At 42.1% G+C, this 13,966-nt stretch overlaps 1 protein-coding gene across 4 annotated transcripts in view; it reads right to left on the reverse strand.

Moving 5' to 3' along the window:
* FGGY (FGGY carbohydrate kinase domain containing) overlaps nucleotides 1–13,966 on the reverse strand; it is a 475,385-nt gene that overhangs the window by 108,036 nt on the left and 353,383 nt on the right. For all 4 annotated transcript variants that reach the window (XM_056122278.1, XM_056122274.1, XM_056122275.1 and 1 more), the window contains one exon: nucleotides 2,123–2,197. In XM_056122278.1, the coding sequence (XP_055978253.1) occupies nucleotides 2,123–2,197 (75 nt within the window). The remainder of the gene's footprint in view (nucleotides 1–2,122; nucleotides 2,198–13,966) is intronic.

Consider the following 13,966-nt stretch of genomic DNA (forward strand, 5'->3'; position numbering starts at 1 on the left):
CAGTGTGCTGCTGTGTAAAGAATATAAGTCTGGGAGTGATGGATAGAGTCAAATTCCAGGTCTCCCATGCACTAGTATGCCTGGTCTAGGCACACAGATCTCACTCCATCTGTGAAATGAGGCATCCCAAGTATTTATTGACTTCTTGTCCTGCACCCCAAGTCCCATGTAGGTGAGCCACTCTATTTGCTGTCCGGTCCAGTGAGTAGAACCAGGCAACACATTACCTTTGTGGGATGATGCCCCTTGCCCATCCTATGGCCTGGTTTTCCACACTGCCTCTTTATATATCCTCAAAAAGAAGCATCACTTAACTCTTATTTTCTAGGAGTACTTATGTTAATGCAAGCAACTCATTCCACTGTAAGACTCTGTGCACAATGACATTAACAGATCAGAAAACAAAAGCTCTTAATATTGCATGTATCTAGCTTTATTTTAGAAAGCTATGGCTCCAAGTCCCAGCCCTCTCTCTTACTAGCTGCATAAAAGAGCGAGTCAATTGGTCTTACTTGAGGCTTACACTTCTAATCTGCGGAATGGCGATTATAATTCCTTCCTAAGGGTGACTGTGATAATGTGCATAAAAAATTTACATTGTGCCTGGTACATAATGGACCACATGTGTATTACTTGAATATCATGAGCATCATCATTCCTATAAAACAGAATCCACTAAACATCTTTACCACTGATGTACAGTTTCCACCCCTCCCTACCTTACCCCACCCCCCCACCCCGCATTCTCTCCCCATGTTGATAGATGTCAGAAGTGTCTGTTTTGGACCAAGTTCCCATAAATAAAGCAGGCTGATTGATTTCACTGAACTGTCCAAGCTCTTAAATCAGTAAGCCAGCTGCCTCAGTAAGATACAGTCTAACTGCTCCATAAACTAAAAGCACTGTTTAATCAGCTCCCACACTTTTATGTAGTTGCATTAAAGACCACATATTCCCTTAGTGGCTGGGAAGTTCTACTCTCTAATCATATACGCACTCCTTCAAGACACATACAAACATAAGGGAAACCAGAACATAAGGGAAATCAAGATAGCCATATGGGAAGAAAAAAACCATGTAGTTCTATTATTTGGATCAATGAGGTTATGAAAGTAAACAAACAAAACAACTAAATAGCATATAAATATGTGCATACAGAATTAAGAGAAAAAGTACTTTAAGAGCTGTTCTAAAAAAATAAACTCTACATCAGAACTGAGTGAACTTTCTCTTGGTCCCCATTCTATTTTGGGGCATACCTAAGTCTCAGATTATTCCTGGGTGGTTCCTATCAGTGATCTGATCCTGGAACTCAGGACAAACACCCCCCAAAACATTTCCCTGCATATGCACAAATATAATCGTCTGTGTCTCACTTTATGGTTCAGCATCCTTTTATAACCCACTCATAGATTATCCTCTGGAGTACAGGTTTCCTTAGACATTGATATATGAGCTTCTGAAATTTTGTTTTTATTTATCTCTCTCCTTCATCCCACCTACCGCAGGGCTGGGGATTGAACCCAGGACCTCAAATATCCAAAGAAAGATTTCTTCTGCTAAACTATATCCCAGACTTTCGTTTTCATTTTTGATTGACATTCAGTTGAGGAGTTCCCAGCACTTTAGATTTACATTTCTCCTTTCCTCTCTCCCTAACATTTTCACCTCTTATTCAAGTAGTTAACTATCTAAAAACACATTATGAGAAGCTTATTATTTAAAAGAGCCCTATAATGAATGCTTTTGCCGAGTGAGCAATGCCATGTGTTGTGTAAATCTGTACTTTGTTCACACTGGCTTTTCTTAATGCCAGCATATATGGCATCTGCTTACTTCTACTTAATTAACCTTGGAAGACAAATTAGATAAATGACAATGTGGTGTTTAAAGACTTTAACTCCTTTCAGCTTTCAGCTGTGAGAGGTTATTAGTATAGCAGGTGAAACCCTCATTCAACATTTCTTTATAGAGACACAACCATCTCGAATTTTGGCAAGTTCTCTTTCAACTGAGAATCTCTGCCTCAGAAGCAGATGCTGGATCCTGAGGAGTATGTGGTCTAAAGTTTACTGATAGCCCCAAGTGGGCCATTCTTGAAAAGGGTATTCATATGTCTTACGGCAATGGCTTGAACTGTGGCCAGGTAAAGAACAGCAAGATCGTCCAGGTCCTGAGACAGCTGCAGTCCAGAGACCTGTAGGAAAGAAGACAACAGTCAAAAGGAGCCGCCACAATCAGATATAGTCCCCAGGAAACACATTCTGATCTATTTCTCCCTGAAGCAAGTTCATATGCAAATCCCCTTTCTGAGGTGCCCAATATGAAAGGCCTAAATTGCTTAATCTTCAGACCTTGGAAACACTAGTCCTTCTTAACTCAAAGAAAATGTCAGGAATGATGAAACAGTGATAAAACAAATCCTAGAAAAAGAGTGTCTGATATATCCTTGCATGGAAATAAACATCTTGCATCTTAATAAAAGTCTTTTTTTTTTTAAATGCCAAATACCCACTTTCTTCAGTTTTCAGAAATCAACATGTTACAGAGGTATTCTGGTAAAAGATGATTCCAGGGTCTGGAACGATAGCACAGCAGGTAGGGTGTTTGCTTTGCATGTGGCCCACTCAGGTTCAAATCCCAGCATCTCATATGATCCCCTGAGCACCGTCAGGAGTAATTCCTGAGTGCAAAGCCAGGAGTGACCCCTGTGCATTGCCGGGTGTGACTTCCCTCCTCCCAAAAAAGATGATTCCATTCAGAGTTCTGGAGCTACCAGAAATCAGTGAAACAGCATCTGGGTGGGGTTGGGAGCTTCCTATGTAAAAGGCTGTTTCTCCTATCAATGTTAAATGACTAGGGGATAATTTAGAACCTACGTCTGGCAAGGGAATCCCATTAAATCAATGGGATCCACATGCCTATGTGGGATATGTCAGTCTCTGAGAAATGATAGAACTGAACAGGATACCGGATGTGGAGGACATCAAAACACAGCACCTCCCACCCCCCACATTCCCCACTTTCAATCTTCCATTCATTCAGATGTTGAATCCAGACTGACAGAGAGATGATCAAGTAGTAGAATACCTGCCTAGCATAGAGGAAGGCCTTCCATTAATCCTCCTCACTAAAGCCCTACCCCCAATACTACTGGGTGTGGCCCCAATTTTTTTTTTAAACATTCTTGAGACAATTTTCTTTGAGCCTCATCTGAATTTTGTGGGTATTCTTGCTTTGGATAATAACATCAAAAACAAAGTCAAGGGTTAGTAAACTAAACCTGTGTTTACTTGGGGCCTAAGTTCAATGAGGTTACGTGCAGTCTACATCAAATCAGGAGAGCTGAAGGTCTTCCCAGGATGCTGACCTTCTTTGTTTCAGACATCCCTCACCCCCACCATGATTCTGGGTCAGTGTTGACTCGTTATAGATACAGGAACCATTCACCAATCAGACACCAGGGAGAGCTCTTTCCTGACTCTCTTCCCAAGTTAATCAGGCTAAACTATCCTGCATTTTGTCTCCCCAATATCCTTTTGATGCATCCCCTTCTCTTTAATCTCACTCTCCCCTCCTAAATCCAGGTCATGGCAAGTCCCTCCTAACTACTGAAGGAGCCCTGGGCTCACCTCCCCATCTCTAATATTATTCCTCCCTACCAAGGAGCTAAAGATTACCTTCAAGTGCAAAGTGGATCAGGTCACTCCAGTTTTTAGAATTTATTCTCTGGGCCAGAGAGATAGCATGGGGTTTATTCATTCCCTGAAACCACATAGAATCCCCTAAGCCCTGCCAGGAGTGATCCTTGAACACAGCGCTAGGAGTAAGCTTTGAGCCTGTGGAGTCTGGCCTCAAAATAAACAACAACAACAAACCACTAGAAGCAAATTCATTTTCTTCCACGTGTGAAAATACCTTCTCTTTCCACATTTTTTTCCTGGGATCACCCCACTTATTTAGCCCTCTGCAATGCCTTTCCTTACTGGGCATCCTAAGCTCCAGCTATTCAGGTGACCCATTTAAGCTTCCTGAATTCAGGAGGGTTACCTGCTGGGCAAGTTTATGGGCAAATAATTGGGCAGTCAGAGAAACTCCTCTATTGCTCTCACTGCAATCAAGGTGATCCAGTGATAAACCAACAGTGGGCACTATTTAATATCTCATTTACTCTCGACTGAAAGAGAAAGGATACAGGAAGAAAGAACACCAGAAGGAGCCAAAACAGTGAATGTGACTTCTAGTTCAGCTCATCTCCCCATTCTGTTTCCATCCATTCCCTCCCACCCCCTCCACACTTACACTCCCTCATCAGAGACAGTAGCCCCCTGACTTCACAATGATCCAAGAATGAATTACAGAAAGGGCTCCCCACCAGGTTAACTGAATGCATAAGTCATGAGAGATAAATTCTAAAAGGAAGCAGAGTAAACAGGCTTTTCTGCTCCTTGGGTTGGATACCCTGAGTAAGCCTCCCTGTGCAGGGGTCCTGGGTAAAAGTCATAAGGTTTGAATATTGCCTCATGTCTGGCGGCAACTTTGCTCCTGTTTTTTTGGAGAAGCAAACCGCATCAGAGCTTCAAGAGCCTGTGAAACAGTCCTGGAAGCTGGCTACCTCTGGCTTTCACTTGAGGGTCACTATTGTGCTGTGAACCAGGTCAGGATTCTTGGGGTGCCTGGCAATGGATCTACTTGGCTGACTCCACTCTCCTTACCGGTGGGTATCCTGATCTATGACTAGATCTGGATAAATTGTAATTTTGTGAGAGGTAGGAGGGAGGAGAGAAACTTGACTTTGTATATACAATTATCCTATGAATTTATAGGAAAAATGATGCTCTGCTCAATAATACTGAGAATTAAGCCCATTCCAACACATTTCTCAATTAGTAAGAACCCGCAAAAAAAAAAAAGTGTGCACTACCAACAGATTTAGTTGATTCTTTTTTAAATTCCAAAATATTTCCATGAGAACTTCCAAAAATTATTGATGGCCCAGCAAAAATCAAATCAAATCAAATCAAATCAAATCAAATCAAATCACAGATCTTGTTTTAAGTTTCTTGTGATTTTGGAGCTTAGAAATCATAGTGAGGCCAGGGAGATAGTATAGGAGTTAGGGAGCAAGCCCTACATAGTCCTAACTTCAGTTTGACCACCAGCACCAGCGGGCCTCCTGCCCCTAAAGCATCACCAGGTGTAATTCTGGAGTTTCCCAAGCATTACCTGCCAGGTGTGGAGCTGGTGGGCCACAAGCATTGCTGGAGTGACCCCATGGTCTCTAGCAACGCAGAGTCTGAGTAGGACTGGATTTTCTCCCCTAACATTGAACCACCAGTCTGATCAGCCCAGAAACACAGGGATTGGCCCTCCTGTGCCCTGAAAAAAATACCTAGAAGGCTCCTAAACCACAGAACTTGGAAGATAAAAGACCATTTTTTTCTCCCCAATTTGAGAACAAGATAAGCATGTAAATTTATCTCTTGATTCTGATGGAGGGCGTGGTGTTGGAAGGCTGGATGTGTAAAACCCTATCATTAATAGTATTGTAAATCAGTGTTATAAATGAAAAAATAAATATACAAAATTACCTCTTGAGTTTGCTAGTAGATAGGGTAAAAAGGGATAAAGAGATACCTTATATGTGACACAGATTATATTGTTTCCCCCCTCCAGTCTCTGTTTTGGGCCACACCAAGGTGTGCTCAGTGGAACATGTACTGTTTCTTTTTATACAAATATTTTTCATTTATTCACTACATAGCTACTCAGTGTTTATAATATACAAGAACTGTCACTGTCACTGTCCTCCTGTTGTTCACTGATTTGCTCTAGCGGGCCCAGTAATGTTTCCATTGTGACAACTGTTACTGTGTTTGGAATATTGAATACGTAACGGGTAGCTTGCCAGGCTACAAGAACATTTTTTAAAAATTTTTGTATTAGTGAATCACCGTGGGGAACAGTTACAGATTTACAAACTTTTGTTCTTGCATTTCAGTCATACTTTTTTTAAAAAAAAAAGTGAATCATTGTGATATAGTTATAAAGTTATTCATGATTGAGTTTCAGTCATACAATATGTCAACACCCATCCCCAACCAGTGTACATTTTCTGCCACCAATGTCCCCAGTTTTCCATCCTGCTTGCCTTTTCTATGGCAGACACTTCAATCTCTCTGTATCTGTCTTTCTCTGTCTCTCTCTGTCTCTGTCTCCATCTCTCTCTCTCTTAATTTCCCTTTGGGCACTGTCATTTGCAATACTGTTTCCAAAAAGGGTATCATCCATATCACTTTACTTCCTTTCAGCACTCAAGTTTTGTCCAGAGTGATCATTTCCAACTATCACGATTATGGTGGTCCCTTCTCTGTCCTAACTGCAATTCTCCTCCCATTGGTGACAAACTTCCTACCCTAGACCAGTCCTCTTAGCCCTTGTTTTTACTGTCTTTGGGTATTATTCACACAATAATTTAAAAATTTTTTTCTTAATTTCTCACAAATGAGCATCATCATTCTATGTTTGCTTCTTTCTCTCTTAATCATTTCATTTAGTCATATGCTTTTATGCTCCTTGGTGTCCATATGCAGTCCTGTAAACGGAAGTAGAATCAGCTGCATGCAATGCAAGTACCTTATCTCCCGTACTATCTCTCTAGTTCCACTGTATTTTCATTTTATTTTATAAATAAGATATAGTCATCTCCAACATTTTCTTAACACTAATACAGGTCATGGAGTTGAAATGTAACACAATTAAAAAAAATTTACTCTAATGTGTGGTGTTACTGTGATCTGAGGTCTCTAATTTCTTTACAATCCACACATGAAATGCACAGAAGCATAAAGAAGAGCAAATGGTCCAGTTGATTCTCAAAGCCCTGGATCTCAGTCTTGCCTGGGAAAAGGTAAGTGGCAGTCAGTCCAAAATGAACTTCTCTACAACCTGCATTGTGGAATAGTGGGGAGGGGACAGACAGACTCAGGTTGGGTCTTGATGAGGTAGAGGCAGCAATGACCTGGTCATGTCAGGGATGTCCTAGGGGAGGTACGGCTTGTAACTCGTGAGAGAAACAGTCCAGAAAGCCCATATTCCTGGCAGAAAGCAGAACGTTCCATTAATGAGAAGTAGTGGGAAAGAAATACACAATGGAAGTAGCGAGCTTATTTGGGTCATGGTCACGGTCCTCCTGTTGCTCATCAATTTGCTCGAGCGGGCCCAGTAACGTCTCCATCATGAGACTTGTTGTTACTGTGTTTGGCATATCAAGTACGTCACGGGTAGCTTGCCAGGCTCTGCCATGGGGGCGAGATACTCTCGGTAGCTTGCCCGAGAGGGGCGGAGGAATCGAACTTGGGTCGGCCATGTTGGCTGCGTGCAAGGCAAACGCCCTACCGCTGTGCTATTTGGGTAACACAGGGAAATGTTTCAGAAAGCCCCATGGGAGTGCTGCAGTATGAAGCACATCTTCACTGGGCTATTGGGGAAGCAAGAGAACTGTAAGAAGACACATGAACCTTTAGAGATGTATAAAGCCGAATATGGTAATCAAAGAGATGTAAGGTGCAACAATTCCAATAACCCATAAAATGCCAAACTGGAAATTTTTTGAGCTACAAAAGAAGTATGGGTAGATGGAAAGAAAACGAGTTTTGGGGTAAGACATATAGGTTTATATCTTGATGTTTGTTTAACTGGTTGTATGAGAATGTGAGTTTTGTCATGTTAGTCTCAGAATTTTTCCTTCATTAAAAAAAAATTAGGAATGATAATACTTCAGGGGGTCAGAGAGCTAGTACAGAAGATAAGGCACTAGTCTGGCATACAGCCAAGTCTGGTTCCCAGGGCTGCACCTGGTCCTCCAAGTACCACCAGGGTTCATTCCTGAGCACAAAGTCAGAAACAGAAATAGCTTTTGAGGACTGCCAGGTATGGCTCAACAAGTCCCCCGACACCCCCGCTAGAAAAAAAAATCATGAAAAACTGTGACAACAACAACAACAACAACAAAAGTCAAGGAAATATATGTGGTTAAATCTCACTTGTAGAGTATCCTAATTTTTCAGCAGACAATACCAAGTCCACACAAGCTGGCTACCTATAAGGCCAACTATAGGGGGAGAACTTCATAAATGTTCCACTTCCTTTTCTTCTAATAATAAATGCTCATCCCATTTCTCTTGAATTACAAAGTTTAATCCTACTTATTAAGAAGAATACATCATCATGGGTAGCTTGCCAGGCTCTGCCGTGCGGGCGAGATACTCTCTGTAGCTTGCCGGGCTCTCTGAGAGGGGCGGAGGAATCGAACTCAGGTTGGCCATGTTGGCTGCGTGCAAGGCAAATGCCCTACCGCTGTGCTATAGCCTTGCACGCAGCCAACATGGCTGACCCGAGTTCGATTCCTCCGCCCCTCTCGGAGAGCCCGGCAAGCTACCAAGAGTATCTCGCCCGCACGGCAGAGCCTGGCAAGCTACCTGTGATGTATTCGATATGCCAAACACAGTAACAACAAAGTCTCCAATGGAGATGTTACTGGGCCCGCTTGAGCAAATCAATGAACAACGGGGTGACTGTGACAGTATTAAGAAGAATATTGCAACAAAATATGTCATTGGGTAAGCTATGGGCCTTAGTGAGGGTGACCAGATTGTAAGTGATTAGGGCAGAAAGTCTTTCCTAGACTTTCAGTAGCCAGGGTTGGAAAGTTCCAGAGTGAGGAGCACCAATGTGTCCCTGATGAGGCCCAAGAACTGGACAGTGAGGAACATATTGTTGGCATGTCACAAAGGAATCTTAGTCCATAAGTCAACATGCTTTTATTCACTCTCTAATTAGGGAAGACAAAAGTGTCTCACCTGGAATTTGCGTTAACTCTAGCTGGAATTTTGGACCTATCTCTTCACTCTCTCCTAGGATCCTAATTGAATGTAGAGTTCCAGGGATCCAGATTTATCAAACCATTGGTGTGGGCCCAGCAATTTGCATTTTTAAGCAACTTTCTATTGCACAATGAATCGTGGGAATGATTGTCCTAAACCTTGGTGCCGTTAATTATAGATTTACAAGCTCTAACAGCTGAGATTAACAAATGTGTTAGTAATTGAGTTAGCCAATTTTTTCCTCCTGCATAGTTACAGGAGTGTAAATGATTATGTATTGGACATTTCTTTTATAAATGGGGCACAGAATAGATTCTTACTGGGCCACTAACAATTACAAAAATTAATAAAGCAGGATTCCCAGTCCTGAGAATTTTTAGGGTCATCAAGACCTGGGTGGGGTATCCAAAGCTCTGGAGAATTGTTTGAAAGCTTTGTGGAAAGCAAAGGAGGAGGAGATTAAAAAAAACAATGTTTTATCAGTAATGAAGATTAAGCAGATAGACCAACAGTGGTAAAATGAGGGGGGTTACGGATAGAGAAAGAGTTGTACGAAACCTCTGGAGAAAGTAGAAAACTGGAAGCTGAAAATGAAATTTTCAGTTCCAGCAGCCTGGAACTGAAAAGGACAAATCTTCCAGACAACAGTTAGAGGTTTCAGGGCATGCTTGGGATGAAGCTTGAACACCCCTGGATCTGAGACAAGTCGATATATGTGCCCACATAATGTGGTGGGCACAGTCCTAAAGATGTTCCGCCAAGACTCTTGCTCCTGGTACCCAAACACTAATCATATCACTGATCTAGTGGTTGGAGAGACAGAATGGGGATTGAGGCACTTGCCTTGCATACAGCTGACCCTAGTTCAATCCTCCACACTGTATACCTGAACACTACCAGGAGTCCGCCCTCCAAAAATTTTTTTATTTTTATTTATTTTTATAAAATATTTATAACGCTGATTTAGAGCAGTTTCTCAACCTATTTCTGGCCCTGGTTCTCTTTCTACCTTGTTTTCTTCCTATCCCCCCCCCCCCCGTCCTTTTCTCCTACCTCTTTGGTCCTCTAGTCTCATGCTGTGGCCTCCTATTTATGTGATTTTTCACTTGTGATTGCCTCAGAATATTCTGGGGGCATCCGGGGGACCTTATCTACCTCCCATCTCTTAAGAAAGGCTGCGTTAATGGGATCTTGGAGATGTGAGAGTCATAGACAAAGAGTTGTAGGAAGCCTCTGGAGAAAGTGGGAAACTGGAAAGTGGTTCTCCAGCAGCCACTTTAAGATCTGCTGGAGAGTTAACCTTAAAGAAGGGAGATACCCTGAATTATCCAGCTGGACTCAACGTCATCAAATGAGCCCTTAGAAGTATCATCAGATGACACGCCACTGGCTAAGCAAGTGGAAACAGAGATAAACAAATGTGACTATCTTAATCTAAGAAGCTTCTGCACCTCAAAAGAAACAGTGACCAAAATACAAAGACAGTCAACAGAATGGGTAAGGATATTTACCCAATACCCATCAGATAGGGAATTGATATCAAGGATATACAGGGCACTAGTTGAACTCTACAAAAAGAAGACATCCAACACCATCAGTAAATGGGGCGATGAAATGAACAGAAACTTTCTCAAAGAAGATATCCTAATGGCCAAAAAGCTCATGAAAAAATGCTCTTCATCACTAATCATCAGGGAGATGCGGATCAAAACAACAATGAGATACCATCTTACACCACAAAGACTGGCCCACATCCAAAAGAACAAAAGCAACTGGTGCTGGCACAGATGTGGGGAGAAAGGAACTCTTCTTCACTGCTGGTGGGAATGCTGACTGGTTCAGCCCTTTTGGAAAACAGTATGGACGATTCTCAAAAAATTTGAAATTGAGCTCTTTTTTGACCCAGCTATATCACTTTTGGGAATATATCCGGAGAGGCAAAAAAGCATAGTAGAAATGACATCTGAACTTGTATGTTCATTGCTGCACTATTTACAATAGTCAAAATCTGGAAAAAACCCCGAGTGTTCAAGAGCAGATGACTGGTTAAAGAAACCGGTACATTTACACAATGGAATACTATGCAGCTGTTAGAAAAGATGAAGTCATGAAATTTGCGTATAAATGGATCAACATGGAAAGTATCATGTTAAGTGAAATGAGTCAGAAAGAGAGGGAGAGACATAGAAGGATTACACTCATCTGTGGAATATAAAGTAACAGAAAGGGAGACTAACACCCAAGAATAGTAGAGATAAGGACCAGGAGTTTTACTCCATGGCTTGGAAGCTGGCCTCAAATGCTTGGGAAAAGGTAGCTCAGATAGAGAAGGGAACACCAAGTAAAGGGTATTTGGAGGATCAGCTCGCGTTGGGAGATGTGAGCTGAAAGTAGATGTATATTCACTGAGTTTAACATACAATTTCATGTGCACCAGTCCTTGCCTATATTTTCTTCATAGAGTCCTGTCTGATCTGATCTGTCCTCCCGTTGTTCATCGATTTGATTGAGCGGGCCCAGTAACATCTCCATTGGAGACTTTGTTGTTATTGTGTTTGGCATATCGAATAAGTCACGGGTAGCTTGCCAGGCTCTGCCGTGCAGGCGAGATGCTCTCGGTAGCTTGCCGGGCTCTCCGAGAGGGGCGGGTATAACAAATCTTAGAGAACTATACTTATTTTCTTTGCTTTTACTATTAAATGTATATATAATCTGTGGGTTTTTTAATCAAAATTTAAAAATAGTAAGGTATTTTTATATAATTAAACTATGTTCAGTAACAAAAAGAAAGTAGATCATAGATCGAAAAGATCGAACACAATGGCCACTCAATGCCTTTAGTGCAAACTACAATACCCAAAAGGAAAGAGAGAATAAAAGGGAATGCCCTGCCACAGAGGCAGGGTGTGGGGGTGGGGAAATGGGGTGGGAGTGGGTGGGAAGGATACTGGGATCACTGGTGGTAGAGAATGGGCACTGGTAGAGGGATGGGTACTCGATCATTGTATGATTGAAATGCAGGTATGAAAGTTTGTAAGTCTGTAACTGTACCCCACGGTGATTCACTAATAAATTAAAAAAAATAATTAGCATCAGAAGAGATGTCCAAGAAATGCACTAGATGAGAAGATGAAGAAGAATCAGAAAGGTCCAAAGTTTGAGCATCTGCCTTGCTGACTTGAAGGTGGAGGGAGGGGCTGGGAAGACAGGTGGGCTCAAGGGGCTGAGGATCGCCAGATGACCCTCAGCCAGGGCCCAAGCTCCTCAGCAACTGCATGGAGCTGAAGCTGGCTGACAGCTTGAGCACATTTGGTAGCAATCCCTCAATTAGAATTTATGGTTTTATTTCTGCTTTTGTGCCAACAGAACTGTGAGATAATACATGTCTCTAAGTTTGTGATGACTCATCACAGTAGCAAGAGATAATGAATATATAGGGAGCAAGTTTGATTGGTATTCTCTTCAAAATTTTATTCCGCGGGTGAACTCCTTACCATAAAAGTTCATTTGTCATCTTCCAAACAATCTTCACGCCTTTGTCCTTGCTGGTTCTGAATCACTGTAGTGGGCTTATGTCTCAATATCATAAAGTTCTTCTGGTCAACTGTCCTGACCCTCAATTGCTACCATGTAACCCTATCTTAGGTTTGCTAGCCAGCTTGGACCCCATTCTTTAGCATTCTTATTCTTGTTACTGTGTTTGGCATATCGAATACGTCACGGGGAGCTTGCCAGGCTCTGCCGTGTGGGTGAGATACTCTCGGTAGCTTGCTGGGCTCTCCGAGAGGGGCGGAGGAATCAAACTCGGGTCGGCCATGTTGGCTGCGTGCAAGGCAAACGCCCTACCGCTGTTCTATCGCTCCAGCCCTTATTCTTATTCTTAACAATGTTTATATCTTGGATCTTCTGAGATTTCTACCTGACTCACAACTCTGTCTTTTACAGTACAAATACTGTCATGAGGGGTGGGAAGTTGGGAAGGAATGACTTCTCCCCTGACCCACCCCCAAGGTTTTACTCCTTGTGTACAAGGAAAATAAAATAAAGACAAGAATAGTTCTCTGATATAATTTTTAAAAGTTCCTAAGATGAAGGAGAAATAGGAACAGTTACATTTGAGAGCAAAATGCAAATATCTATTTTCTTCCAAAGAACAGTAGTGGTCTTGGTTTGACTCTCCTAAGTTCTAATTTTTTTTTTTTTTTGGATCTTTGCTCCTCTGAGCAAAAGATTTTCAAAGCCTCAGTTTCTCTTTTTTTTTAATGGAGCAACAGTACTGTTTTGCAGGGTAACTGTGGCAGTTGATGACGCATGAAGGCATCTATCATGGTTCCTGGTACACTGTGGTCCTGTATTAAATGGTACTATTTTAAATCACAGTACCAGCTGGTCGATTAGGTCTGTCAATAAGAAAATTTTACCCCCCAAAAAGCAGCTCAGTGACACTGAAGCCTGGCTTATAGAATCCAACTTTCCACAGGAAAAAAAGTATGTTAAAAAAAAAGTGGCTTACACAAAACAGCATAAAATATCAGCAAAACATCAACAAACTGATACCCAAGAGTCCTGCTGTCTCCAAGGCTGATCATGATAAAGATGTTGCTCCAATGATGCCTTTATTTGCTCATGGGCTTGTAGCAGCTGTTTTCCCACTAGAGGAAGGCAAGGCAACAGGTACCTAGCTTCTCTGGTTTTCTTGCAAACAAGCATCTGAACCGCTGACCCTGCACACCTCACCCCCTCACCCCTCCACCCCCCCTGCTTAGCCACGCCCAAATGGAGCTAGGGATAAATCAGACCACAAATCAAATTTTCATTGGTTTCATCCCAATGCTCCCACATCCCACATCTCCATAAGCACACTTGCTTGGTGCTCGCTTGGAGTTACTGCTGGTATAGCATTCAATGCTCAGCAGAAGAGAAGACATTTGGCCTTCTATTAGAAATAGCTCATCCAAGACAGTAGCTCTGCATCCTAGATAGTGCTGCATTTTCAAAAGGAAGCAGAGGAAGCACATTTCTACTAGGGCTGACTGTGGTATGTCCTCATGATCAACACATGACTAACTTCGGATGCCTGG

The sequence above is a fragment of the Sorex fumeus genome, unplaced genomic scaffold (genome assembly GCF_029834395.1).
Source record: "Sorex fumeus unplaced genomic scaffold, SorFum_2.1 ptg000045l, whole genome shotgun sequence".
NCBI lineage: Eukaryota > Metazoa > Chordata > Mammalia > Eulipotyphla > Soricidae > Sorex > Sorex fumeus.